The sequence below is a fragment of the Rhea pennata genome, chromosome 17 (assembly GCF_028389875.1).
Source record: "Rhea pennata isolate bPtePen1 chromosome 17, bPtePen1.pri, whole genome shotgun sequence".
In the NCBI taxonomy this organism is placed as follows: Eukaryota; Metazoa; Chordata; class Aves; order Rheiformes; family Rheidae; genus Rhea; species Rhea pennata.
In genome coordinates, this window is record NC_084679.1 from 10,880,913 (window position 1) to 10,905,059 (window position 24,147).

Here is a 24,147-nt window from a genome sequence, read left to right on the forward strand (position 1 = left end):
CGGGGGCGGAGGACGGCGGGTGAAGCCCCGGCGGCGCCCGGGTGCCAGCCCGCCCCCGCTCCGCGCCGCGCCGCTCCCGGACGGCCGCGCCCCGCGTGTAACCCCGCGGTGTCTGCTGTGTATACAGTTATGCACCGCGCTGTGCCAATAAACCGGCCTCCTGCCCAAGCGCCGCCTGCCCTTGCCTCTCCCGCGGCGGAGCGTTACCTCAGCGCGCGACCGTTAGCGACCGTTAACGGCTGTCACCGACGGCCCCGCCCTCCTCAGCGACTGCCCCCGGGGGGAGGGGCAGGGGGCGGCAGCGCACAGGCAACGGCCACGCGCGGCCTGTTCAGGCGCTCGCGGCGCCTTTAAGGCCCGGCGGGCGCGGGCGCGGGCGGGGCGCGCGCGCGCATGCGCGGGGCGGCGCCCGGACTAGGCCGCGGCGCTGCCCGTCGTCGCTGCGCTCGCTGCGCTCGCTGCCGGCGGCCTCCTCCCCGCCCCGCGGCCCCGCCGGCTCAGCGCCGCGGGCGCCGCCGCCGCCGCGATGATGATGATGGCGCTGAGCAAGACCTTCGGGCAGAAGCCCGTCAAGTTCCAGCTGGAGGAGGACGGCGAGTTCTACATGATCGGCTCCGAGGTGCGGCGGGACGCGCGGCCCCGCGCACAATGGCCCGGGCGGCGCGGCGCGGCGGGGCGCGGCGGCGTGTGCGGGGCCGCAGGGAGCGGGGGGGGGCGCCGGGCTCGGGCGGTGCTCCGGGGGGCTGGGGGAGGCTGTCGGGGGCGCTGGGCTGAGGGGGCGGGAGGAGGCGCGGGGGAGTCCTGGCCTCGGGGGCGGTTATGGGGAGGGCTGGAGCAGTAGGGGGGGGCTGGGCCGCGGGGAGCTTTGGGGGGCCATAAGGAGCAGTGGGGGGGGGGCTGGGCCGCGGGGAGCTTTGGGGGGCCATAAGGAGCAGTGGGGGGGGGGGCTGGGCCGCGGGGAGCTTTGGGGGGCCATAAGGAGCAGTGGGGGGGGGGGGCTGGGCCGCGGGGAGCTTTGGGGGGCCATAAGGAGCAGTGGGGGGGGGGGCTGGGCCGCGGGGAGCTTTGGGGGGCCATAAGGAGCAGTGGGGGGGGGCTGGGCCGCGGGGAGCTTTGGGGGGCCATAAGGAGCAGTGGGGGGGGGCTGGGCCGCGGGGAGCTTTGGGGGGCCATAAGGAGCAGTGGGGGGGGGCTGGGCCGCGGGGAGCTTTGGGGGGCCATAAGGAGCAGTGGGGGGGGGCTGGGCCGCGGGGAGCTTTGGGGGGCCATAAGGAGCAGTGGGGGGGGCTGGGCCGCGGGGAGCTTTGGGGGGCCATAAGGAGCAGTGGGGGGGGGGCTGGGCCACGGGGAGCTTTGGGGGGCCATAAGGAGCAGTGGGGGGGGGGCTGGGCCGCGGGGAGCTTTGGGGGGCCATAAGGAGCAGTGGGGGGGGGCTGGACTCGGGGGGCTGTGGGGTGCGTGGGGGGGCTGGGTTCAGAGTGGGGCAGATGCTGTGGGGAGCCTGGGGGAGCCGCCCCCGCCTCGCGGCCCGGGAAGGGGTCCCGGCGGGGGGCCCTGCCAGCCCCGCAGGGGCCCTGCGCGCCGCGCGTGGCCCCGCTGGGACGTCTGCCCTCGGCCGGGGTCCGCGCTCCCCGCGAGGGCGGCTGTCACGAGTCACGCTCGGGGCGTGCACAGGCTGGTTCCTCTTCGGGCCCCAGCCGCGCGCCCCGGTGAGGCCCGCTCCGCCCTGCTTGCGAGGGGCAGTGTTGGCTGGCCTGGGCTGAGGCTCTGGTTGTGATTTTCTTTTTTTCTTTTCTTTTTTTTTTTTTTTTTTTTTTTTTTTTTTTTTTTTTTTTTTTGTAGCATGCTTATTTGAACACTTTGGATTATTTCAGATGCTGTAAGGTGATTTAAGTCAGTATCTCAGCCTTTGAGCTTAGTAACATCACCACAGTTCAGGCAGTGCAGCTTTTTCAGCCTTGTGTGGAATTTCAGCACGCCAGTGTAGTTGCAGAAATGGTGTTCTCTTGCAGTGAGAAGCTTCTCCCTGAAGGCTGGACTTAATGAAGGAAGAAATATAGAAATGATTACAGTTGGAAACAGGGAAAGAACTTGATGTAGGACAAGAAACCTTGGACAGCTTAAACTGCCAACTGTACATGTTGAGCAGGGGCTGAAGATCACTCACTGTCTTGATAGCATGTGAAATGTTTATGAGAAGAGCTGTAACAGCAGTCAGCTATTCTGCGAGTTTGCAATTCCAGATGTGTGGAAGGGGAAATAGGGTTGCCTTTCTATCTACCAGCTAATTTCTGTCTGTTGATGAGCACTGTAGAGCGAGAGATAAGATTAACAATTACCTGAAATTAGATTTTAGGACCAAAATGAGTCTTGTCAAAGAAAGAACAAAAAACCTGTTGTATGGCAGTCTGTAAATGTATTACCAGTTTAAAATTCTAGTTTTGTAGTCTAGAAATAGCTGTTTAGCACGTCTTGGTGTAGTTTTCAGTATGGGTATGAATTTTGCACCAAGGGAGAATGGAACTGCTTTGCAGATTTTAAGTAAATTTAAGAGAGGGTTGTTGGCAGTGTTCATATTCTACACGTTCAAAGAATTTAAAATAAAATGAAAGGTAGGTCTCTGGGCTCTTGTTCTATCCAAGCAATGTCTGGATGGCACAGAGGTTCAAAGAAAGAACAATATAGCTGGAGAGCAGGGTATTTGGTTTGATGCAATCCTACGGCACATTGTCCATTGAGACAGCAATTGGAGTAGAGGAAACATTAGATTGTTCAAAAATACATGAAAATGAATGAGTTTTCTTATTAAATGTATTAATGTCAATGGATGGGAGCTTTTTCTTACTGGACTAGTGAAATAAGTGCTAATAAAAGCTTTGTTCTCTGCATTGCTGCAAAAAAATGTGATGCTATATAACAACTTTTTTGGCAAAAAGGAAAAAAAAATCTCCTTAGAAGTCTCAGTTGTCAATACAAAGTCCTGAATTTGCTTCAGGTTCTGCTGAAGGTCTTTCTAGATGGAATATTTTTTCCAGGCCACGTCTCCCCATTTCTCCTTGTAGGTGGGGAATTATCTGCGTATGTTCCGGGGCTCCCTGTACAAGAGATACCCCTCGTTGTGGAGGCGACTAGCCACAGTGGAAGAGAGAAAGAAGATAGTGGCATCTTCACACGGTAAGACGACGAATAAATACTCCCAGTACTGAAGTCTGGAGGATTGCCTTGAAAAAGCTCTGTTGGGAATTCAGAAGCTTGTGCATCTTCAGGACTGTGCAAATCACTTCAGATTGCCTCAGTGGTGGAGGACTCTGCAGCAATGGCACTAGTACCTTCTGGTTCTACATAGCAAAGAACCTGAAGTGATCAAAAATATTCTAAAATTAAATATAAAGCATGGCTTTCCTGAGGTCAACTGCATTCATCACAAAGCCAAATCCGTCCCAGAAGAGGGTTTTATGGTGTGCTGTTGACAAAGGCGGGGATATTTTTGTCCCTTTTGCCATAATGGCAGGAATGTTACCAGGATGTCCTGTTGAAAGTGTGATTCTTTATTTAATTTTACCTCTGTTAGAGAGTGAATATTTCTGACTGCGAGAATATGGTGGTGTGTTGCTACTGATATAACTGTCACAGTGAGAATACTGCTGTTTCAGGTTGTTCTTGGTGGGAGGCTAATAACAAGAAATTAAATTTCCTAGCAGAATAACCTGTTGTACACTCTTCAGGCTAGAGCATAATAAAAATTATTCATTATGCACTTAATGTCTCCTCCTTCCATGTATCCTGCTGACTTGTTGTCATTTTTTTCTTTCCCCAACAGAAAATCAGCGATCTCACAGTCCAAGAAGATGTAAGTCTTATCTGTGTGTTATTCTTAGCTTTGCTAGAGAAGGAATCTCCACTCTGACCTTTGGTGCTATTAAAATATATACTAATGTCTCATTTTCTTCCTCTGAACTCTCTTTGTGGTTGCCTTAATTGTCCATCCTGATCATATGCTTAACTCTTCCTTCCCAGAACATTATGGACTCTTAAAGTACACATAGTTTCTGCAGTTCAGCCAGATCTATCCCATGGTTTTTGCCCCTTCTTGAAGTCTTCTCAGCCTGTGCTCCTTTGCTGAAGGAGACTCTGCTTTCAGTAATATTTGATGTGTCTGTTCAGCCACTCAGTTTTATGTTGATCATTGCCTCTCTATTTGAACCTTTGAGTCCTTCGATGATTTATTATTTCCGGGGCCTTTTCATCCTGAAAAGCTGTTGAAGAGATTTAACATCAGTTCAGCAGATTCTAGGTGTGCAGAGCTAAATCATGTGACTGCATGGGGCAACTTAGGGTAGGAATATATTTTTTTTCCTCTTCTTTCCCTTAAGTAAAAGCATATTAGATTTAATGCTTATCTAATACTTTATTAGGATTCAGTGACTTCTTTTTCTGAAGTTCTGGGTTTTGCTAGCATTGCTTTCTAACTTTAGTAAATTTCATTAAAAAATGACTGCACTCTATAAACACATTCCACCTTGAGAGAAGTAGGCTCATCTATAGTTGGGGAAAGTCATGTTTTAGTTCTCTGGACTACTGTCTCCCCATTCTAGAAGCACCGTACAGTACAGTTATCAAAGACTTCTGGTAAGTCTAATCTACAGGGTAAGGTTAGGATGTGCTGCTACGAGCTACAGTGATGAGAATACCTGAGGAAAGCTCACGTAATTCTAATCCTCCTTATGTCTGTACCCTTAGTCCAAATGAAAGATATTTTTAACAGAGTAAACAGGATAGTTATTCAAGGTAAAGAGATATTAAAGCCTTTTGCAAATCTTTGCTCTGTTACTATGCAGCCATTCAAAGGTATCATACTTTTTTTTTTCCTTCTGCATTATATTTCTTCTCTAAACTTTATAGCAGGGATTGCTGTTTAACTAAGGTACCCTCATCTCCAACAGGAAGTCGCATTTGACATTCATATAAACAGAGGAAACAAATCTGGATTATATTTGTTTAGTGCCACACACCATGGTTAGGCTTTTAGTTGCTGCAGTGCAAGTAATTTATCCAAGTAGCAGAGCATCCTGGTGTGTGAGGAAGAGTGAGGGCTTCTGCAAATTCAGAAATGGTAGTGGAAAGTTCTGTGGTGTCCGTTTATCCCATGTACGAAATGCCTTCTTGAAACCCTCCCTAAAATTCAGCATCTATGCGTGGATGACTGACGCCCAAAGCTCTTCTGGGGGACACATTCACTCTAACTTGTAACCTGTTTTAGTCCCACCTACATGGTAGGGAGTCTATTACTGTGATAATGCTATATTGCTATATAATGCTATTTTCCATGTTTAACTACTGGCATCTTTCCTGATGATAGATCATGGCTATACAACATTAGCCACTAGTGTGACGCTGTTAAAAGCCTCTGAAGTGGAAGAGATTTTGGATGGAAATGATGAGAAGTATAAGGCAGTATCTATCAGCACAGAACCTCCCACCTACCTCAGGTAACGAGCATCAGTGGGGGCTGAGACTGAAACAGAGTTGCTTGGAAGGTGTCGGGGCAGGCAAGAAGCACTGTCCTGTATCATTAGAAATTGCATAAACCAGTCGTGCAGAGGGATGCTTTGCAGTGTTGGGCAAATGAAGATCTCCAGAGTAGAAGGATTAAGTTATTGCCCACATAACAGAGGAAGGAGAACATCAACATCTGATGATACTGCTCTTTTTGCAATTAATTATACCATTCAAGTCTAAAGGATGTTTTGCAGAACACTTTCTGCACTGACTGTGTTTTGGAGCAGTCACATTTCTCAGCAGTTCCCTTATAAAGTATAGACAGAAAATCCAAATACGAACCTGATAATTATAAAGGTGCAGCTGGATTTGTGTGTGATGAATAACTGTGAGCCGGAGGATGGGCTTTCTAGAGGCTAGTGTGGAACGTGAGTTCTGAGGGGAACAATATTGGTCTAGGTTCCAGAATAAAATGGCAGGATTTCATAATAGGTCTTAAAGATTAAAGCTATACTATTGCTTAAATAATAGGCACGACATTCACAGCGTTCAGATTAACATATAGTCTCCTTCAGGGAACAGAAGGCAAAGAGGAACAACCAGTGGGTGCCGACCCTGCCGAACAGTTCTCATCACCTGGATGCAGTGCCATGCTCAACAACAATTAACAGGAATCGCATGGGCAGGGATAAGAAGAGGACCTTTCCTCTCTGGTAAGACAGCTGCCTGCTTCTGAAAACTGGAAAGAGTTACAGATGTGATGCCCTGCCAGTGTCGTGCTGATGTGTTAATACAATGTTCTGATTTATTTCTGACAAAAGACCTGTATGTTCCTAATTTAGAGGTTCTTAGTTAAACTATATGTCTTGAGGCTCTTCCGTACAGCAGTCAGCCATGGTTCAGGCATCTCAGAGAGGACACTTTCCTTTTGTCAGGAAAATGGTTTATTCTTTTCCTGATAGGTTCCGTAGATTTTTCACTGATTTGCTGAACAGTTGTCATTTAAGGGATATGCAAATTCTATATGCGAAGGACTGAGACCACCTCTCACTGACATATTCTAGTAACTTTAATTTCCTCATTTGAAAATGCTGCTGTGTCTCGTAACTAACTTCTGTTTTCTATAGACAGTTGAGGAGACCAAGATAAAAGCTAACGCTGGAAAGGCTTCCTTGTTTTATTTGCAGGAATGCGTTATGATGCATGCAAGGAAAGGTGATAAAGAAACTTGGTGTTGCTCGTCATAGTCCCGAAAACTTGTATTGAGGAGTCCACATAAAGACTGATGGGGAGGGGGAGTATTGTGACTGCTTTCAGCAAAGTGTGCCTTCCTTCTCCAGATGCCAGATGTATCATTCTTGAGTTTCTCACCCTGTGTTACTGCTTTTTGTATTAGCTTTGATGACCATGACCCAGCAGTGATTCATGAGAACGCATCCCAGCCAGAGGTACTGGTTCCAATCAGGCTCGATATGGAAATTGATGGGCAGAAACTCAGAGATGCGTTTACATGGAACATGAATGGTAGGTAGCAAGGAGAGTTTCCATAGGGTGGAGAGTGTTGCATCCATCACAGGATATGAAAAGAGAGCAAGCATGGGTGTACATCTCCTTACACTGTATACACAGAGTTTTAGAGCCCTCCCAGTTATCTGGACTTTATTCAGCTACCAGGTCTCTTAGTGGATGCAGTGCCACTTCTGCGGTTTGCAGTCATTCCTGGAGATCTGTAACTGGAGGTGATTAACTGGCCTATTTTCATGAGGCAGTCCATCAGTTCAGCAGCCTAATGAAACTGTTCTGTTAGCTGAGATACCTTAAACACTTAATGTGTATGGCTCCTTTATGCATGTGGATTATTAGGCTGTTGCTATGTTGTCTCCATGAAGCAAATAAAGAAGGCTGTTAGTTCAAGTTCATGTGTCAGTGTGCACATGTTCTTGTAAACCTGAAACTGAACATCCTTTTAGTAGCAAAATGTGATGCATTTGAGATGCCTGTCTTTACACTGTAAGCTTAATTTTGTGTATTCTGTAAGTGGAAGACATTGCTGAGAAATTTAATGATGTCTGTTCATTCTTGTTCTGTATCAGAAAAGCTAATGACCCCAGAAATGTTCTCTGAGATTCTTTGTGATGACCTGGATTTGAATCCTCTGACTTTTGTCCCTGCTATTGCTTCTGCCATCCGACAACAGATAGAGTCGTATCCAACTGACAGTATTCTAGAGGACCAGTCAGATCAACGAGTTATTATTAAGGTAATACAGGAAGGTGGCAGTAGGACTGGAGCTGAATCGTTTGTCTGGTTATGCTATAGATGAAGTACAAAGGCTTCCTTCAGAGCTAAGGAGCTCTTAATTCCAGTTCTGCGTCCAAGGTACTTCTGTCCTTTGTGTTGAGGACAGCACCAAGGTGGCAGATTACTAAATGTCCATGAGATGGTGAAAGTTCAATTAAAGCATTATGGTGTCCTCTGAAAGAGCTGAACCTTGATGAACAAAGTTGAGTTGTCTTTACCTTACTGGAATTAAAGAATTTGGTTCAGGGGCTCTGCAGATGCAGTGAACTAGAATTTGTCTCTGCTTCTCTTGTCCAGTCTCCACCTCCATGTTAAATTACCTTTGACTAGCTATTGCAAGAGATGGAAACAATTGACTTGTGTTTCTTCCCTTCTGTCTAGCTAAACATCCATGTAGGGAACATCTCCCTTGTAGACCAATTTGAATGGGACATGTCAGAGAAAGAGAATTCACCAGAGAAGTTTGCCTTGAAGCTGTGCTCAGAGCTTGGCCTGGGTGGGGAGTTTGTCACCACTATTGCCTACAGCATCCGGGGACAGCTGAGTTGGCATCAGAAGACGTACGCCTTCAGGTACAGAACTGTCATTTTACTAGTGTGATTGCATGTTCTTGCTTCATACTTTTTAGCATCAACAAATCTTTGAACAGCTTGATGTAGAAAGTGCGTCATTTGAAATTTGTCCCGATGATGGCTTGCGCCTGCTCTGTCCTCTTCAAAGAATTTTTGCATAGTAACAATATTTGGCTTCCCAAGTTTATATGCTCACTAGCACCCAAAACCACCTCTCTGTAAGAAAGCTTATCAAATGAGAAATAAGTAGGGGCAGCTAAAGATCATTTCTTACTTGGACATCCTTTTGCATCTTTCCTGGTGATTAAAAAAAGAAAAAAAAAAAAAAAAGAAAAAAAAAAAAGCAATTCCCGTAGAGCCAGTATTATGTAAATACCATAGGTTGTGCAAGGTTTGCAGCTTAGGCAGTTTTCTTTTTTTTTTCCCCCCATGGTTCCAGGTGGCTATCTGCCTCGAAGTGGCTACTCTGTCACACATACCAGGACAGTTAGGTTAGATTTTGTGGGTGAGGTGCACAAGACATGGTAGGGAAACAGAGCATACTGCTTGTATGAAATGGGGTGACTCTTATGGGTTACAGGCTGGAACTAACCAAAGCATCCCGAATGCTAGTCATGCCTGCGCAGCTTAGGTCACATCTCACTCAGACACAGCTCTCTGTGTCGCTGGCTGCCTGATTCATAAACAAATGAAGCAATCTGATCTAGTGCCTTACATGTTTTGTTCTAAAGTGGAGCCTGGTGTGAATCAGTCAGCTTGCACTCAAGGATCTTTTTGTATTGGGTGAAATACATTCCAGGGCTGAATATTGATGATGAAATGTCAGTATTTGCCACAGAATGAAAGGCTGTCATAATCAATGGTGACTTTGCCTTGTGCCTCCCTCTTCTAATCTATAATAATGATCAGTCCCAGACATGCTTCTGTTTCCCCAGCTTTGCTTGACTTGGACCATGCCTTTACTTAAGCTTTGGCACTTTAAGCTAAGACTGATTTGAACTGTAACTCACTATTCTGGCAGAATTAAAGTTGGCTTGATTGTAGGCCCTTCTTGCAGCTGGAATGCAGTGATGTCAGGTTTGATTAGTCAGCTTTGTAACTTGTCTCTGAGTGATAATCATTTCCAGTTGTGCTGAACAGAGCTCTGTGGTGAGTTACTGTACTGATGTTATCCTCAGTTTGTTGCTGAGTGCGCACGCTTTAAGTATCCGCTAACGTACTAGTCTCTGTGCTGGCAGGTTGTCTGACCTCAGGAAGTTCAACAGTTCAGCAAATAATGTATTTGCAGAGGTGGGGGGAAGGTACTGTTGATGCCAGTTTTGCACAAGTCCCAGGTCAGTTCAAGAAAACGGGATGACTTGCGCTGGCAGCAAGGGGAATTGTGTCCAGCCTTGCCTTATTCCAGGGAAAGGGCAACGAACAGTTGGTGTGGAGGTGAGTGAGGAGGAGCTGGAGGCTGAGGCAGCCAGCTAGCTGCGACAGGGCTGCTGGCTGCTTTGTGAGATCTGTTCCTTGCTCTTCCTCCCTCCAAGGCTCTCTTGCCTAGTTGGCCTTCTGCTGCCTGCTTGGCAAATGGGCACTCGTCTGCCCTGGACCAGCTGCTCTTTTACTAGTCTTGCTTTGCTTCCTCCAGAGGTTATTTTCATTCAAAAAATTTTTAACAACTCCTTGATTCTAAAGTTATTCCCAAAGTGGCTCATATTAGAGAACAGAAAGATAGTCTATCACTTGGAGATTAAACCCTTCTAGTGAAGGTATTAGATGCTGTGTCCGTCCCAGTGATGTCCTGTGGAGGTGGGGAAGGTAACTTCTACCTTTCCATCCACAACAACTGACTGATACTTGCAGATCCAGTGTAGGACCAAATCAAACTGTAATAATAGAACAACTGGAAATGTGCATTACTGAGAAATGATGGGAACTGAAGCGTAATAGATAGGAATGTGATACCTTTACCACCGCCTCTTCTCCCCTGCTGTTGGGCGGTGTAATAACCCTCTGCACTGTCTGCATTATGGCCTGCAGTAGCAGACAGCGAGTTTCCCTGTTGCTAGACACAGTCTTAGGAGCCAATGTGCAGTAGACTTGCCAGCATAGGTAGCTTAAACTACAGCCATTTCCTCTGCAGACCAAAGTTCTCTTTCAGAAAGTTGAGCAGGCCTTCCTGCTGGTTTTAGCTGTGTTGCCTGAGAACACCCAGGAGTTTGAGCTTTCATGTCTCCTTTCTTGAAGTAGGGAGGTAGCCCTGCTCACACCATGCTGGACAGGAAGCCCTCTTTCCTACACACAATTTGTTTATTTACCTTCCCAGTTAGTTCACTTCAACAACAACTTATCATATGTTATTCTATGCCTCCCAACATACAGAGTATTTGTTCCTAATTCTTGTCACTTGATGTTTCAGAGGCAGGTTTTGAACATGGACTGAATATTCTCCCTCCTCCTTGTTCTCCCCCTGTTGGAGATAGATATCCTTGTTAGGAAAGCAGTCTGTATTAACAGTTTGGGGGGGAGCGTGTGTGTGTGTGGGGGGGTGTCTCTCCCTTCAACTATTTGTTTCCCATGGGTCTTTCTAGCTCAACCCAAGATTTTATTCAAAACTGCCCAGGCTGCCAGGTATTTCAGATTAATGCCAGTCTGCTGTTAATATCTGTAAAGATGTATATGTGGCCCTGACTATGAGTTCTTCCACTTAGGGATAGTTAAAGTAAGCAGATTTGAGACTTTCTTCAGACTGCTACAATATTGCAAGGGGGAGAGTCAGAGAAGAAGAGAACCCCAGTAGAACAAAGCACATGGACATGAGCTGTTTGGGGCTGCGGGGTGGGGGGAACAAGCTAATTAAAACCTTGTTTTGTATCTGAGTGCAAACATATCCTCCTCTTTCCATTTTTCTCCCAGCAAAGGAGTACTTTGAAACCTTGCAGTGATTAATGATATTTGGGTTCTGTGGTTGGTTAGTTCCTGAATTCCCAACCACAGGAGTGGTTGTTGCTCCAGAGACATTCCATTGATGTAGGGGAAACAGTCTGCTTTAGCTGTATCAAAAGAACCTTAATATCTCCAGGGACTGGGAGTTTGAGAAGTCATGTGGCTCTTAATCATCTGAGGGAGAGGTGAAACTGTCTTTAAGCTGAAGAAATCCAGGGCAATGTTTTTCAGCTGGTCCACTCTTTGCAAAACAGTCTGAAAGCCCAAGAGAAGTGGTAGTACTGGAAGCCGACACATAATGGGATTTTTAGGGAGGACAGTGTGCTATGATGTTTCGTGTCCTGGTACTACATGTTTCTAGTGGGGGCACATGCAGTGCTCCATGGCCTGAATTCTGCACCCAAACCCTGGATGGTGGCACAGGTTCTCTCTCACCCACTGAGCTTATATGTCTGAGGAGTTACCCTTTCCAGGGGAAGATGCTTCACTGTCCTGTTGGCCGCATTAGCGTGCCCATGACTCTGCTGCCAGAGGCTTGGACCCCAGCAGAGGGAGTGCCTTGCTCCACAGGGAATCCTGCAGCTGACAGCACATTTTGCGGTCATTCTGCCAGCAGCACTGTCCCCTTTTGCTTTAAAAAAAAGGGGAATAAGGGCTGAGCATTGTAAATCATACTGAAAAAAAATCAGAAAAATAAAAACAGAAAAAAGTTGAGAACTAACAGTTTCTCTGGAATCTGTAGTAATTTGGAGTTAAGGTGAAATACCTGGTTTCAAGTGTTGCTTAGTGGACATTGGAGATACTGGAGACAGATTTGAGTAATGCTTCCTCCCAGGATCAGATACTTCAGATGAATTTTTCATTCTAGTATTATTTTGAAGATTTGTTATGTCTGTTTCAAAGCTATTAATATAGAATGGTCTGTTCCCGTGGTAATCAGCAGTTTAGTTCCTTCCTGTGAAGGAGATGGCTGTGCATAAGTGCTGAAGTCCTCCGCACAGAGGAATGTCGCTGGGGAAGGGGCCGGATGTGTGTGCACGCACCTGCAGGAGCACTCTTCTCGCACATACACTTTGCACAGTTCAGGCTGAACCACCTTCTAGAACTCAAAGCAAACATTTACATTCTCAGAGTCGTATGTATTTATGCTGGGCTTCCAGCTCCACTGTCAGTATTTGGGAAGCTACTCGTGGTCAGTTCCTGTTGACTTTTGCTGAAAAGTGGCTAGTGAAGCAGTAAACACTTCTATGCATGTGATAAACAGCTGTTCAGGGCAGAGAGATCTCCAAGAAGCAGATCTTGTGATCTGGGACAGAGTCTGACATTCCCTTGCTTGTGCAGGGACTAGCATGCGTGTGAGCTATCTCACAGCCACAGCCTTTACTTGAAACAACAGGTCCTAAAATACTACCCTTTCTGTGAGAACTGGGAGAACAAAACTTTTTCTGCTATCAGAATACCCACTTCAGGAAGCTCGAGTTCTGCCAGAAGCTGCCGGGGAAGAACTGTTAGAGGTGCGCTAGGCAAATTACAGCTGGGAAGTCCAAGCTGCAGAACAATAAAGCTAGATTAAGAGCCCTGTTAACACTGCCTGCACAAAAACTGCATTGCAAGAAGCTCCCAGCGTTAATAAACTGGTATGAACTTTGCCGGTACTTACTCAGTTTGAACACTGTCAGCCAGTTATGTAGTGGGTTGTTGTGAGGAGGGAACTGCTGCAGTTGCTTTGACAAATTCCATCTGCAGTGCTGAAAGGAGATGATAGTAGTTGGTCTCCCAGAAATACCAGGCTCCACAAGATTGTAATGGCTGGCCAGGGCATGCTTCAGGAGTCAGCCTGTACTGAGTGAGGCTAAGAAGGAACACTTAGCAGGATTGAAATACATTAAATGACGCTCCGTTGTCCTTGTGTCTTGCATCTGGGCCAGTAACCCAGAGGAGTGCACGGTCAGACCACTGATGAACGTTGCATTGTTGCCTTCTGCCCTGCCACTGCAGCGAGAACCCTTTGCCCACTGTGGAAATTGCCATTCGCAACACAGGGGATGCTGACCAGTGGTGCCCTCTTCTGGAAACCCTCACTGATGCTGAGATGGAGAAGAAGATCAGAGACCAGGACAGAAATACAAGGTACTGCCTCTCATTGAGACGGTTCTTTTTCTGGCTTGTTTCTAAGACAGAAGTTAAAAGCTTTGACGTTTGTCTCTTTCTGCTGAGAGCCAACTGGCAAGATTTCAAACTCATACACCATAACAGAAACTCATATCCCTTTTGCTTCAGGATATTAAACTGTTATCACCTTGCTCCACAAACATTTAAATCTTTACTTTAACCATCTCCTGCTTGAAGCAAATGTTTTGTTTTGTTTTTTCTTTTCTCTTAAGCTCCCTGCTTGTGCAGGGGGATCTGTTTCTATAGGAAGGCATTCATCAAAAATACCAGTGCTTCATGCACTGTCATGCTAACTAAAATCCTGCCACAAGGCTTCCTTTTATGTTGGGTAGAGTGCTGTTTGGTGTAGGAGCAGGCAGGTTCCCAGCTCCAGCCTGACTGATGTCTGCCTGTTTGCCAGCATAGGAGCACTGTTGTGATTCCAAGAGGAACTCTGCCTGCTCTAGAGAGCCACTGAGCAGTGTCCCACAAACAGTCAAGAGCACTTGTGCCTGCTTAGTGAAATTGCTCCTGCAAGGTAGAAATGAACTGCTAGAATCTCTTCACAAGCTACATTGCAGGAACAGCAAATACACTGGCTCAGCTCTTTCCTGGGAATTTTGTTACCATAGATGAACAGATTCAGAGTAATTTTACTTTTCAGTTACTGCAATTTGAGTAGTTCACAGTATTAGTTCAATCCAAGTTAATGACCGGATTTCCCTGAATAGTAGTTGCACAATACCAGTGTATCGGAGCATCATCAACAGGGGCACTCTCAGGTGCCCAAGGGAGTCTGTCTAGGCAATATACCTGTGTTAGAAGTTCAGAGAACTGCAGTAATCTCCCACAGAGTGTCAGTTTCAGTAAGACTTTACATGACTGTAACATAGCACTAACACCACCTCTTTCTCTCTCCTAGGCGCATGAGACGTTTGGCCAATACTGCTCCAGCCTGGTAGTCCTCCTGTTGTGACACTGGTGCTCTTCCTACAGACTTTATCCCTACTCCTCTCCCAAAATGGATCTAGGATTGGCAGGGGTCCCTCTGTCCCCAAAAAGGGACACACATTCCACTTGCCAAGCAGTTCCCAGTACTGCTGACTTCTGCCCCCATCCCCTCCATCTAAATGCCACATCCTGAGAATGCTGCATTAGCATGTGATCTGTCTGAGACCTGTGGCAGCTGTTGGAGCCCTTACATACCTGTGTGTGGACAGTGTAAAGATTCTTTTGTATAGGTGCAACATGCACTGTTAGGACAACTTTTTAAATAAAAGGAATGTATACTACTTAGGTTGAGTTCAGTAAGCTAAATGAATATCAAATCTTGCTATTCTGCCAACTTAGGCTTTGGGACTGCTAATGCTCTTGGGTGTAGTGCTGAACACGTGCATGCATTCAGTTGTCCTAAGGCACTGTGGAGACTGAGCCCTATCCTTAGTGGATAGAGCAGCCTGCAGTGCAAAGGTTTTGCTGCAGGGGAAAAGTGGGAATAGTGAGACCTAAAAGCAGGAAGAAACAAACAGTCCTCTGCAAAGGACTGGTCTGGACTGTTACAGCAGTTGGTACAGTCTGTAATTTAACTTAGTGAGGCATTCAGCTGGCTTACTTGATGAGGGTAAACAGCTCGTGACTGGTTAAACTTAACATTCATTTCTGTCAAATGTGAACACTCTGAAGTGTCATGTTTGCAAGCCTTTTGTCTGTGAAAACTGCAATTGGAAACAAGTTCTCTGAACTCATACAAAAGTTACATCCTGCACTAGCTTACTGAGACTCCTCTTCAGCAAGTAGCTTTTATAGGGTCCTTGTCAGATCAAAAACTGACTGCTGTTAGAGGGCAGTCAGTTACAGCACACACAACTTAATCCCACCTAAACACCACGTGTGGTCTTAAATACTCCCAAGTACTGAGGTGTCAAGCTTTTGTGACTCTAGAAACAATCTGTCTTTCCCTGGGGAGTTTAAAAACATAAAAGTCATTGAAGTAAGATTAAAAAGTTTCAGCTTGTTTAAAAATCTAATTAGAATCTACCTTGCTGCAGAGGTAAACTGGCTCTTTGATAGAGTTCCTACCTTTCTCTGCCAGGAAACGAAGAGCGTTGCAAGCATGGCAGATTTTGCTGGCAGCCCAACAGTTCTGTTCAGGCCCTGTATGATAAAGCCAATAGGTTTTACAATCCTTGCTCATCCACCCACACTGCTAGCACAGTCAAAAAAAATACATTCTGGCCTTAATTTATCATGTTTAGGCTTAAGTAATAGCAGAGCCCATTTTGATTGCTGAGTGGGAGGGAATTTCTTCCAGATGTTACTCTGCAGAAATCTAAAACTTGCAATTTAGCAATAACATTATTGCAGTCTTATTCTAGAGTATCACTCTGTCACAGGAGCCTATACATTATTTTGTATAACAAAGATTGAAAGGTTATTTCAATTCATAAGAGTGACAAAGCCTGGGTCTCCTATTGCATCTTAGTCTCTGTTGCAGAACATGTTTTGTCTTGTGGGTATAAGAACTCCAGCTCTTCAAGAAGACTTCAGCCTGTTTTTGTTATGATCAACTGTTTCTCCTGCAATTAGCCTCCACAGGAAACATTATGAAAACATGCATGAAACTGCTACAGCCTTAAACCTAGCATCCATGGTGCTTTTCTTGAATTGTTGTGGAGACTGCAGTTCACAACAGGCATGATAAAGACCCTTGAGGACTGCAGCTTCTGTAGCAGGTTTACAGGCATCTCCCTCTAATCTTAGGCCCCAGAGAAGCTGTAGGAGTTGCCCTTCTAAGCAGCCAGAAGCAAAGCAGGGAAGCCAAAGGGTCCAAGCTCCAGAAAGTTCAGAACTTACGTACTAGGAAACAGCTAGAGGGTAGCTGTGCTGCCCTACATCCCAGCTCCTGAACTTGTGCTCTCCCACAAGGCATTCTAGAAAGCGAAAGCTGTGCTGATTCTCCCTTGAATCACACACCTCTCAAACAATGTAGAATGGATTCTTTACAGACCTTGAAGAAACTCCTTTCAGGGATTCAAACACCAGCTCTGTCAAGAGCAAAGCACAGAGCAAGCACTTGTTGAGTCTGAGGCTGCTTAGCCTGCAGAAGCAGCATCTTCCAGAACAAGATTAGCACCTGTATTGTTTTTTCATCCTCTCCCTAGGGGGAAACAGAAGAGCAGTAAAGTAGTTTGTTCAGATGAAGTCTGATTATTAATAAACAGTGCTTTCATGGGAAGCCCCCAAAGGGGATTAGATAGTTGTGGTTCAATCTTCCTTTGCCACAAGGCTCCAATAGCACTGTTGGCTCACATTTCTTAGGGTGGTTGTTAGTGGTGTTTTGCAAGTGTGTATCCAAACAGACAGCATTATAGGAGCTATTCTAGAGTATGATGCTTGATGCAGTATTTACTCCAATAGCTTTGAGGCCTGGTGTGAGCAGACGTGCACCAGTCTAGCAAAAACTCCATTTAATAGAGCAGCTCGTGGAAGGGACAAGCTTGGTTAAGCTTTCCCTGAAATTCAGAGGTTTAAAAACTAGGAAATTCAACAAGAGTGGAACTATACTGCTTGTTTAGAGAGCCTTTATTACTAGTTCTAAGTGCTGCTTATCACCATGGACTAGCAGTTTTGTTCTAGCCTGAAAGATGACCTTTCTGAGGTATCTCCCCTTCTCCAATCACACCTCCTGCTGACAGAAAGCAGCAAGGACATCATTTAGCTACCCTGTATTTCTCCCTTGTCCACTTCAAAGCCTGGCACTTCTGAGCAAAGCCCTGATCGGTACTGGGGACTTAGCCTACAAAGAAAACAGTAACTGCCTCTCCCCTTGGCAGAAATGGACACACAAATGAAAAATAAAGACTTTTAATATAAAGATTCTTCAGAAACAAAAAAAAAAGGGGGGGGGGGGCTTATGGGGAAAAGGAGAGGCTGAATTGCCTTCTGCTATGGTAAGTTTTGTTTGAGAGATCCAATTGTGCTTGCACCATGCCAGGAAGTGCTACTTGATTGAAAGCCCACAGTGATGTCTCACAACACTGCAAAGGGAGTATTAGTCTTTGTACAAACAGCAGAAGTGACATGGTACACTGCAAGTCAGTAACGGCAAGAAAAGGAGTAACTGGTTTAAGGCCCCACTTGATACTTACTCCCTGCTGGGTAAGTGAGGGGCATCATATAACTTCTACCCCCTGTACCTACAACACCTCTACAAACATTCATCAGTTTGCACGTGCAAAGCTCTGTAGAGCCACCTGGTACAAGAGGAAGATGGGTTACCCATACAAACAGTGGAACATTACACACTAGAATGGCAACTGGTGTTACTCCAGTAGGATCTCTGGGGCACGGCAAAAGTCCGGCAGAAAGAGAAGAATCTGGTCACATGGAAGAGTCCTCTGCGTTATTGTGGACGCTGCTGCTGGTTCTGGTCTTGGTCTCCAGGCTGGTTTTCTGGCTGATCCTCAGGGAGAGTGTTATAATTGGGATCCTCTTCCGGTGTGTCAAATACCATCTTCCTGGCAAGGGACATGCCCATTCCACCGGGCAGGCAGGTTAAGGTGAGCCAAGGACAACAAAAGCCTCCCCAGCCCTCCCAGGAGCATCCTACCCTTTCACAGGAAGGGTAGAGCTTGGTTGTACACAACACAGCTGGTCTACTATGCAAGCATAAACTGTTCCTTTGCTCATCTCTACCTTTAGTGATGACTGTTCCTGCTTCTTCAGTGTGTAGGACAGCTTTGATCCCCAGTACGAAGCGGAGCCTTGCTCTGCTTTCTTAAGCCACAGAAGTGTTTGGTGGGGTGGGAGGGAATCCTATCTGCATCTAGCATTTTCTCAAAAACTCTCCAGTTCACATAGCAAAGTTTAAGGTACCAGCAGCTGCTTTATGGGACCTATGTACATATGTATAGAGTATATCAACTGCCAGTATTCTCTACAACTGAGACAAACTGAGCTGCTACCTGCATGCAGCTGAGCCCTACGGCTTAACTGAGAAAGCAGCAGCAGCCCAAGCAAGGTCACACAGCACAGTTTGCTGAGAGAGTGATCAAGGCTGTAAGGCAACACAGCATTGGCTTTACTTACAGGAAGCCTGGGGTTAACAGCAACTTCTTTCCTCCTGGCTGGTTGGGGAAGACATCCTCCAGGAAATAATAGATGTGACCCACTGCAATCCCTGGGGAAGAGATATCACCAAGGTCAGACTTAGCCAAGCCTCTTTTGTCTGCTGAAAGAGAGTAGCTGGGAGCTTAAAGCTCAAGGAAGCTCCAAGAATCCCTTAGCTGCACCCATGTCACAGCTCCCACCAGATCCATCTATGCCGCGTGGTGTTAGAGAAGCGGGCAGTGCGCCTTTAGGCTTAAGGCAGGACCAGACACAGGACATGCATTAAGCAGGGCTTACCAACTTTTACCCCAGCAAAAATGCAACGAGATGCTGGTTACTAGCAGAAGCTCAACCAGGAGGTTGGCCACACAGCAGAGACTCAGCCAGCTCACTTTAAAAACCTACTATCTTAAACAAAAGGAAACCCAGACACCGCGCTAGTGCCCCAGTAGAGTCCATCAAAACTGTCAGAGCTCTGGCTGCAAGCACCCATTTCAGACACCCACTGGCTTTAACTTACCCAATAAGTCGATGATGATTGAATTACCCAGAAGCAGGGAGAATCCCATCAGGACCCAGGGCAAGAAGGGAGCCTGGAAGTTAAGGAGCCCAAAAAAGTTCATACGGATGTAAGGGTTCCTGCGACTCCACACATACACCAGCATGATGGTGAAAGCTTGGCCCAAGAAAAACAGGCTGGCAAAGAGGCCAAACAGCTAGGAGCTACTGAGTCAAGGAAAAACACTCCATGTACCACCTCACAGGCTCCAGGCAGTGCAGGATGCATCATGACTAGGAAACCCAGAATGACAGGCAGCTGATAACACTTACATGATCAAACCTTTCCTGTGCTGGCAGATACACACTGACCCTTCCACAAACACCCCATTTCCCTCCCTGCTACCCCAGAGCATCACATACAGGTTGCTCACTCGTGAGCTGCCTTGTGTAGCCACCAGAGACCAGAGAGCTCTTATCTTCTCTGCAAAGTTGCTGCACACAAGGGGTCCTGTATCACTGAGCGGGGGCTGCCCTAGACTGTCACTGACACATAACATCTCCCAAGTTAGTGGCACCCTTTCACACAGGGAGAGATGCAGTACTGCTTGCTGCAGGCACTTCATGGAGCTGTACCACCATCCTCACGCAGGGAGCTTGTCCAGTAGCCTCTGGGCACCCAGCCCACCTGCACAGCCTTCCTGTGGCAGTACTTTGTCCTGCTTCGCTCAGCCACTAGCAGGTTCCTGCAGAAGCTGTCCCTCCCGACCACACACACTGCTGACCAGCACTCAGTGCTAGTCAGCTGGTGCCTAGTCAGCCTAGGGGACAGATAATCATTCCTCCACCAAGAGGGAGTGCCTGACCCAAGCACTGGGGAGAGTGACCAACACCCCAAGGCACAGCAATGTGCTGCACAACCATTCTTCAAGTAGCTGAGTGGTGAAGCCAGAGCTCTCAAATCACTCCATGGAGGTGGCTACCTTGAGCTATCATTTTCTCAACTGGGCCAGTCCAACTAATGCTGCAGCAAGTCAAGTGCAGAATCTACATCTGTCCCCAGAGTTATTCCTTTACCATCTCCACAGATCAACAGACCTTCTTGCAACCCTCTCATGCTGGTCCCTAAGCCATTACCTGCTCAGCAAACATGAACTTTGCCTCATCAAGAGCTGCAGACCTTCACATTGTTACAGCACCTTTGAGCAGGTTTAGAAGTGGGCTACATATGAGCACACCTGACCCATCCAGCATCACCCTCCTGCAGGGGAACTCTACCACAGAGATGCTTTTGCTGTTCAGAGCCCTGGCTGCTACAGGCACCCAGACATTCACTAGCTAAAAAACCTAACACTCATGAGAGATCATCCATTGCTTCCTGCAGAGCACCCTGGGGTAAGCAGTGCTCCAAGGCCTCTGCACAAAGGCAGCTTACTCTGACAGTCCTCTGCATACGACAGCAAGGAGTTCTATATTTTGAAATGAGATTCCCCTCTTCCCCCTTCCTGTCCAGATCAGTTTGTTCTACAGTAAAATAACTTGCTAAGAACTGTGACAGTATGCCCAGCCACCGGAAGTTTGCAAAGACAGACTGCTTGCCCAGCTTACTGAAGGCAGAGGGTATGTGAGCACTCCTCCCTTGGCACTTAAGTCTGAGTTTTTCACTGCAGCTGCAGCTCTGTTTCCTAAGCTAGCCTCATGCCAATCTCAGCAGTGCTTCAAGAGGCTCCACCTACCCAAGCTAAAACACAGCAGGGCATCTGCACTGTCAGCTGGATGATTTCTCACAAAGCTTAAAGCTTCACGCTCAGCTTTTGCAATGTTGTGCCACCCCCTCTTTTAGGTTAAGGTAGCTCTTCCCCTTGCCAGGGGCATCAGTGCTTCCACAGTCACTTACAGAAACATAGGCAGCTTTTCCTGCATTTTTCTCCCACTCTCCCAGGCATCCTGGTTGGGGAGCAGGCCAGACCTTCAGAGAGAAGCATGGGCAAGACAAGGAGCATAAGCTGTGCTGTACAGCCGGAAGTCACCCATCCACCACTTCAGAGCTATGTGTAGCTCAGCACAGGCCTTGCAGACACACAGGGCACAAGACTGGCAGGTGCAGGGGAACATCAAGGCTCTTTACAGCCTGTGCCACCAAGGTTTGGCAGCCAACTGCTCTGTTCAGTTTGACAGGTGCTTGCTACAGACAAGACAACTCAAGTAAAAAAGACAAGAAAAACCCCACACTATTCACAACATCTCAGAGAAGAGCCCAAAGGGCCTCAACCATCTCAAAAGGATACTGTCATGAGAAATCCTCCAAAGAGAAACATGAAGACAAAGTCAGCTGTCCTTCCACGGAAGGAGCCTTCTTCCAGCATGCGGCAGTACCTGTACCTGAGAGCAGGAGAAAAGGGGTTGCAGTATAGGAAACTAACAGCTGGCTACCCTGCGTCCCCAGCACAGCTTTTTGGGGAATAAGCCAGCTGCAAGCAATTTCATCACAGAAAGCTGCCAGCCAGGTGTCCAAGCCCCAGAGCAAGACCAATGCAAATTTCAACTCCTACCACAGACCCCAGAGAAAGAAAAAGCCATCTGTTGCGCTCTGGCCAGCCCACTGTAGCTGGCCAGAGTTCAATGCCAGGAAAAGGCATTGCTCTCCAGCATATGCCACAGTAGCACTGCCAGCTTCTTCACCCTTTTAGCAGGGGCTGCCCCGCAGCCAGCAGAGGCAGAGGTGCAGGGGGTGGTTACAGGCATGGCCAGAATCACCTGAAGACTGGCTTCTGTTCAGACCAAAAGACCCAGGGGAAGAAGCCCAGGGAGGAAGATGGGTGAGGGGGAGCCATGTCCAAGTCAAAAAAAAAGAGAGCAAAGAGCTTTACTGAGACAAAGGATACAGAAATATCATGTTGAAAAAGAAACTGAATCCCAGGGGCCCAAAAAAGAGGAAGTTGGTGATCAGCCTCCATATCTGAAAGAGAAGAGAGAGGGGAGAGAGGAGGCGGCGGACAGCCAGGTGTCTTCCCATCATGTTTACAGCAGCCCATCACCTATTCACTAGGGAGACCCAGTCATGGACCCCATCACTCACAGTTACCCCAAGATATTAGACAACCATATCACCTTCACGTGGTACCTCCCTGATGTGGGACTTCCCACTCCAGTATCTTGCCCTTCCAGGTGGGGGAAAAGTCCCCCCTGCCTTTCTAGAAGGGGCAGACCGCCATGATTCAGCATAAACAACCATTCACCACTCTCCACAGCAAAGCCTTCCCCTTCCAGCCTCAGACCAGCTGGCCAAACACCTCACCCAGTAAAGCAAAGGACAAAGAGACAGGTTACGAGTAAAACAGAAGAAAGGTCTAGGTGGCTTATGACAGGGAAAAGGCTGGAATAAGCCACTCCCATCTAAACTTCTGTAACAGGGGCACATCATGTTGACACTCCACTGGAGAGAGGAGGTTGGTACAGGCAGAAAGAGAGCACCCCTGCAAGTCAGGCAGCACCACCAGGAGTATGACAAGATGCCTGGCTCACCCCCCTCCTCACTGAGGAGGGGCAGGAGCTGATAGCCCCAACCTGGGCAAGGCCTCACCTGGAACTTCCTGAAGATGAGGTCAGGGTTGAAGTACAGCTGGAAGGGGGTGATGAACTCCAGCTGCTGCAAGAGACAGGCAGGGTGGCTGTCACCCACCACAGGACACCTGCTGGCCCCAGGGCCTGGGCCCCCCTCCTCACATTGCTCTTTTAGGGAACCCCCAGGGCCTTTCTCTACACACCACCTCCCTCAGCAGGGACCTCCAGGCCCCCCCACCCCACACACCTGCTCACTCAGAGGGAACCCCTAGAACTCCCCCCTCCCCCCTCAGCAGAGACCTCCAGGCTCACCCCACCCACCTGTTCGCTCAGAGGGAACCCCCAGGCCTCCCCCTCCCCACACCACCTCCCTCAGCAGTGAACCCCAGGTCCCCCCCCTACACACACTTGCTCCCTCAGAGGAAACTCCAGGGCCTTCCCTCCCCATACACCCCCCCCAGCAGGGACCCCCAGCCCCCCCCCCACCTGCCCCCTCAGAGGGAACCCCAGGGGCTTCCCTCCCCATACACCCCCCCAACAGGGACCCCCAGCCCCCCCCCCCACACCTGCCCCCTCAGAGGGAACCCCAGGGGCTTCCCTCCCCATACACCCCCCCCAGCAGGGACCCCCAGCCCTCCCACCCCACACACCCCCCCAGCAGGGACCCCCAGCCCCCCCCCCACACCTGCCCCCTCAGAGGGAACCCCAGGGGCTTCCCTCCCCATACACCCCCCCCAGCAGGGACCCCCAGCCCTCCCTCCCCACACACCCCCCCAGCAGGGACCCCCAGCCCCCCCACCCCACACACACCCGCTCCCTCAGAAGGCACCCCCAGGGCCTCCCCTCCCCACAGCCCCCCCCTAGCAGGGACCCCCAGCCCCCCCCTCCCCACACACCTGCCCCCTCAGAGGGACCCCCCAGGGCCCCCTCCCCGCCGCGCGCAGCCCCCCGCCGGCCCGCCCTCACCACGGCGGCGGTGGTGAGCACGCAGGCCGTGGTGTAGGCCCGCGTCACGGCCGGCATGCCCAGGTACTCCTGCGCGAAGCCCTGGTAAGCCATGGCGGGCCGCGCCAGCGCCGAGCCGCCCCGCCGCCCCTTTAACGCCACCGCCGCCCCCACGCGCCGCCGCCGCCGCCACGCCCCCCGCGGGCCGCGCCCGGCCAATGCCGGCGCGACAGGCCCCGCGCGCGGGCCAATCGGAGCGCGCCTCATGCCCTCGGCCTCCATCGTCCGCCAACCCGGAACGGACCCGCTGCGGAGGGTGACGGGCCCGGGAGGAGCAGAGCGCCTCTGGGGGCGGGGCGATCCCGTGGCCAATGGCAGGGGGCAGCGCCCGTGACGGGCGGCGGAGGGAAGGCGGGGCAGCAAGGAAGAGCAGTCACGTGCTCCTGAGGAGTCGGCCAATCAGCGGGAGAGGAGAGCGAAAACCCTCCGCAGGCGGGGCGGGTCAATGGGGGGCGGTGGCGGCGCGCGCGCCGCACGTGGGGCCGCGGGCACGTGGAGGAGCCGCGCGGGGCGGGGC

At 48.9% G+C, this 24,147-nt stretch overlaps 2 protein-coding genes across 6 annotated transcripts; one reads left to right on the top strand and one right to left on the bottom strand.

Moving 5' to 3' along the window:
* Positions 1-486: 486 nt before the first annotated feature.
* Positions 487-14,750, top strand: SMARCB1 (SWI/SNF related, matrix associated, actin dependent regulator of chromatin, subfamily b, member 1). Of its 2 annotated transcripts, none has more exons than XR_009960128.1 (10): positions 487-619; positions 3,063-3,174; positions 3,821-3,850; positions 5,360-5,489; positions 6,075-6,212; positions 6,896-7,023; positions 7,593-7,759; positions 8,182-8,372; positions 13,232-13,433; positions 14,377-14,750. XR_009960128.1 is itself a non-coding variant. In XM_062589705.1 (10 exons), the coding sequence occupies exons 1-10, from the start codon at positions 527-529 to the stop codon at positions 14,414-14,416; spliced, it is 1,161 nt and encodes a 386-aa protein (XP_062445689.1). In that variant the 5' UTR covers positions 490-526; the 3' UTR covers positions 14,417-14,750. The 2 variants fall into 2 exon arrangements, 1 of the variants encoding a protein (XP_062445689.1); XM_062589705.1 differs by having other exon boundaries at positions 490-619; positions 13,302-13,433.
* DERL3 (derlin 3) lies at positions 3,610-23,708 on the bottom strand. Of its 4 annotated transcripts, none has more exons than XR_009960129.1 (11): positions 23,592-23,708; positions 22,645-22,710; positions 21,947-22,020; positions 21,350-21,443; positions 19,084-19,279; positions 18,543-18,633; positions 17,760-17,971; positions 16,462-16,611; positions 15,534-15,608; positions 12,964-13,051; positions 3,610-4,256 (listed from the first exon to the last, which is right to left on the bottom strand). XR_009960129.1 is itself a non-coding variant. In XM_062589707.1 (7 exons), exons 1-7 carry the CDS (start codon positions 23,682-23,684, stop codon positions 17,857-17,859), a joined length of 726 nt encoding a protein of 241 aa, XP_062445691.1. In that variant the 5' UTR covers positions 23,685-23,708; the 3' UTR covers positions 17,022-17,856. The 4 variants fall into 4 exon arrangements, 2 of the variants coding, with proteins under 2 accessions (XP_062445691.1, XP_062445690.1); XR_009960130.1 differs by lacking the exon at positions 3,610-4,256 and adding an exon at positions 12,076-12,402; XM_062589707.1 differs by lacking the exons at positions 3,610-4,256; positions 12,964-13,051; positions 15,534-15,608; positions 16,462-16,611 and having other exon boundaries at positions 17,022-17,971; positions 23,595-23,708.
* Positions 23,709-24,147: the final 439 nt, after the last annotated feature.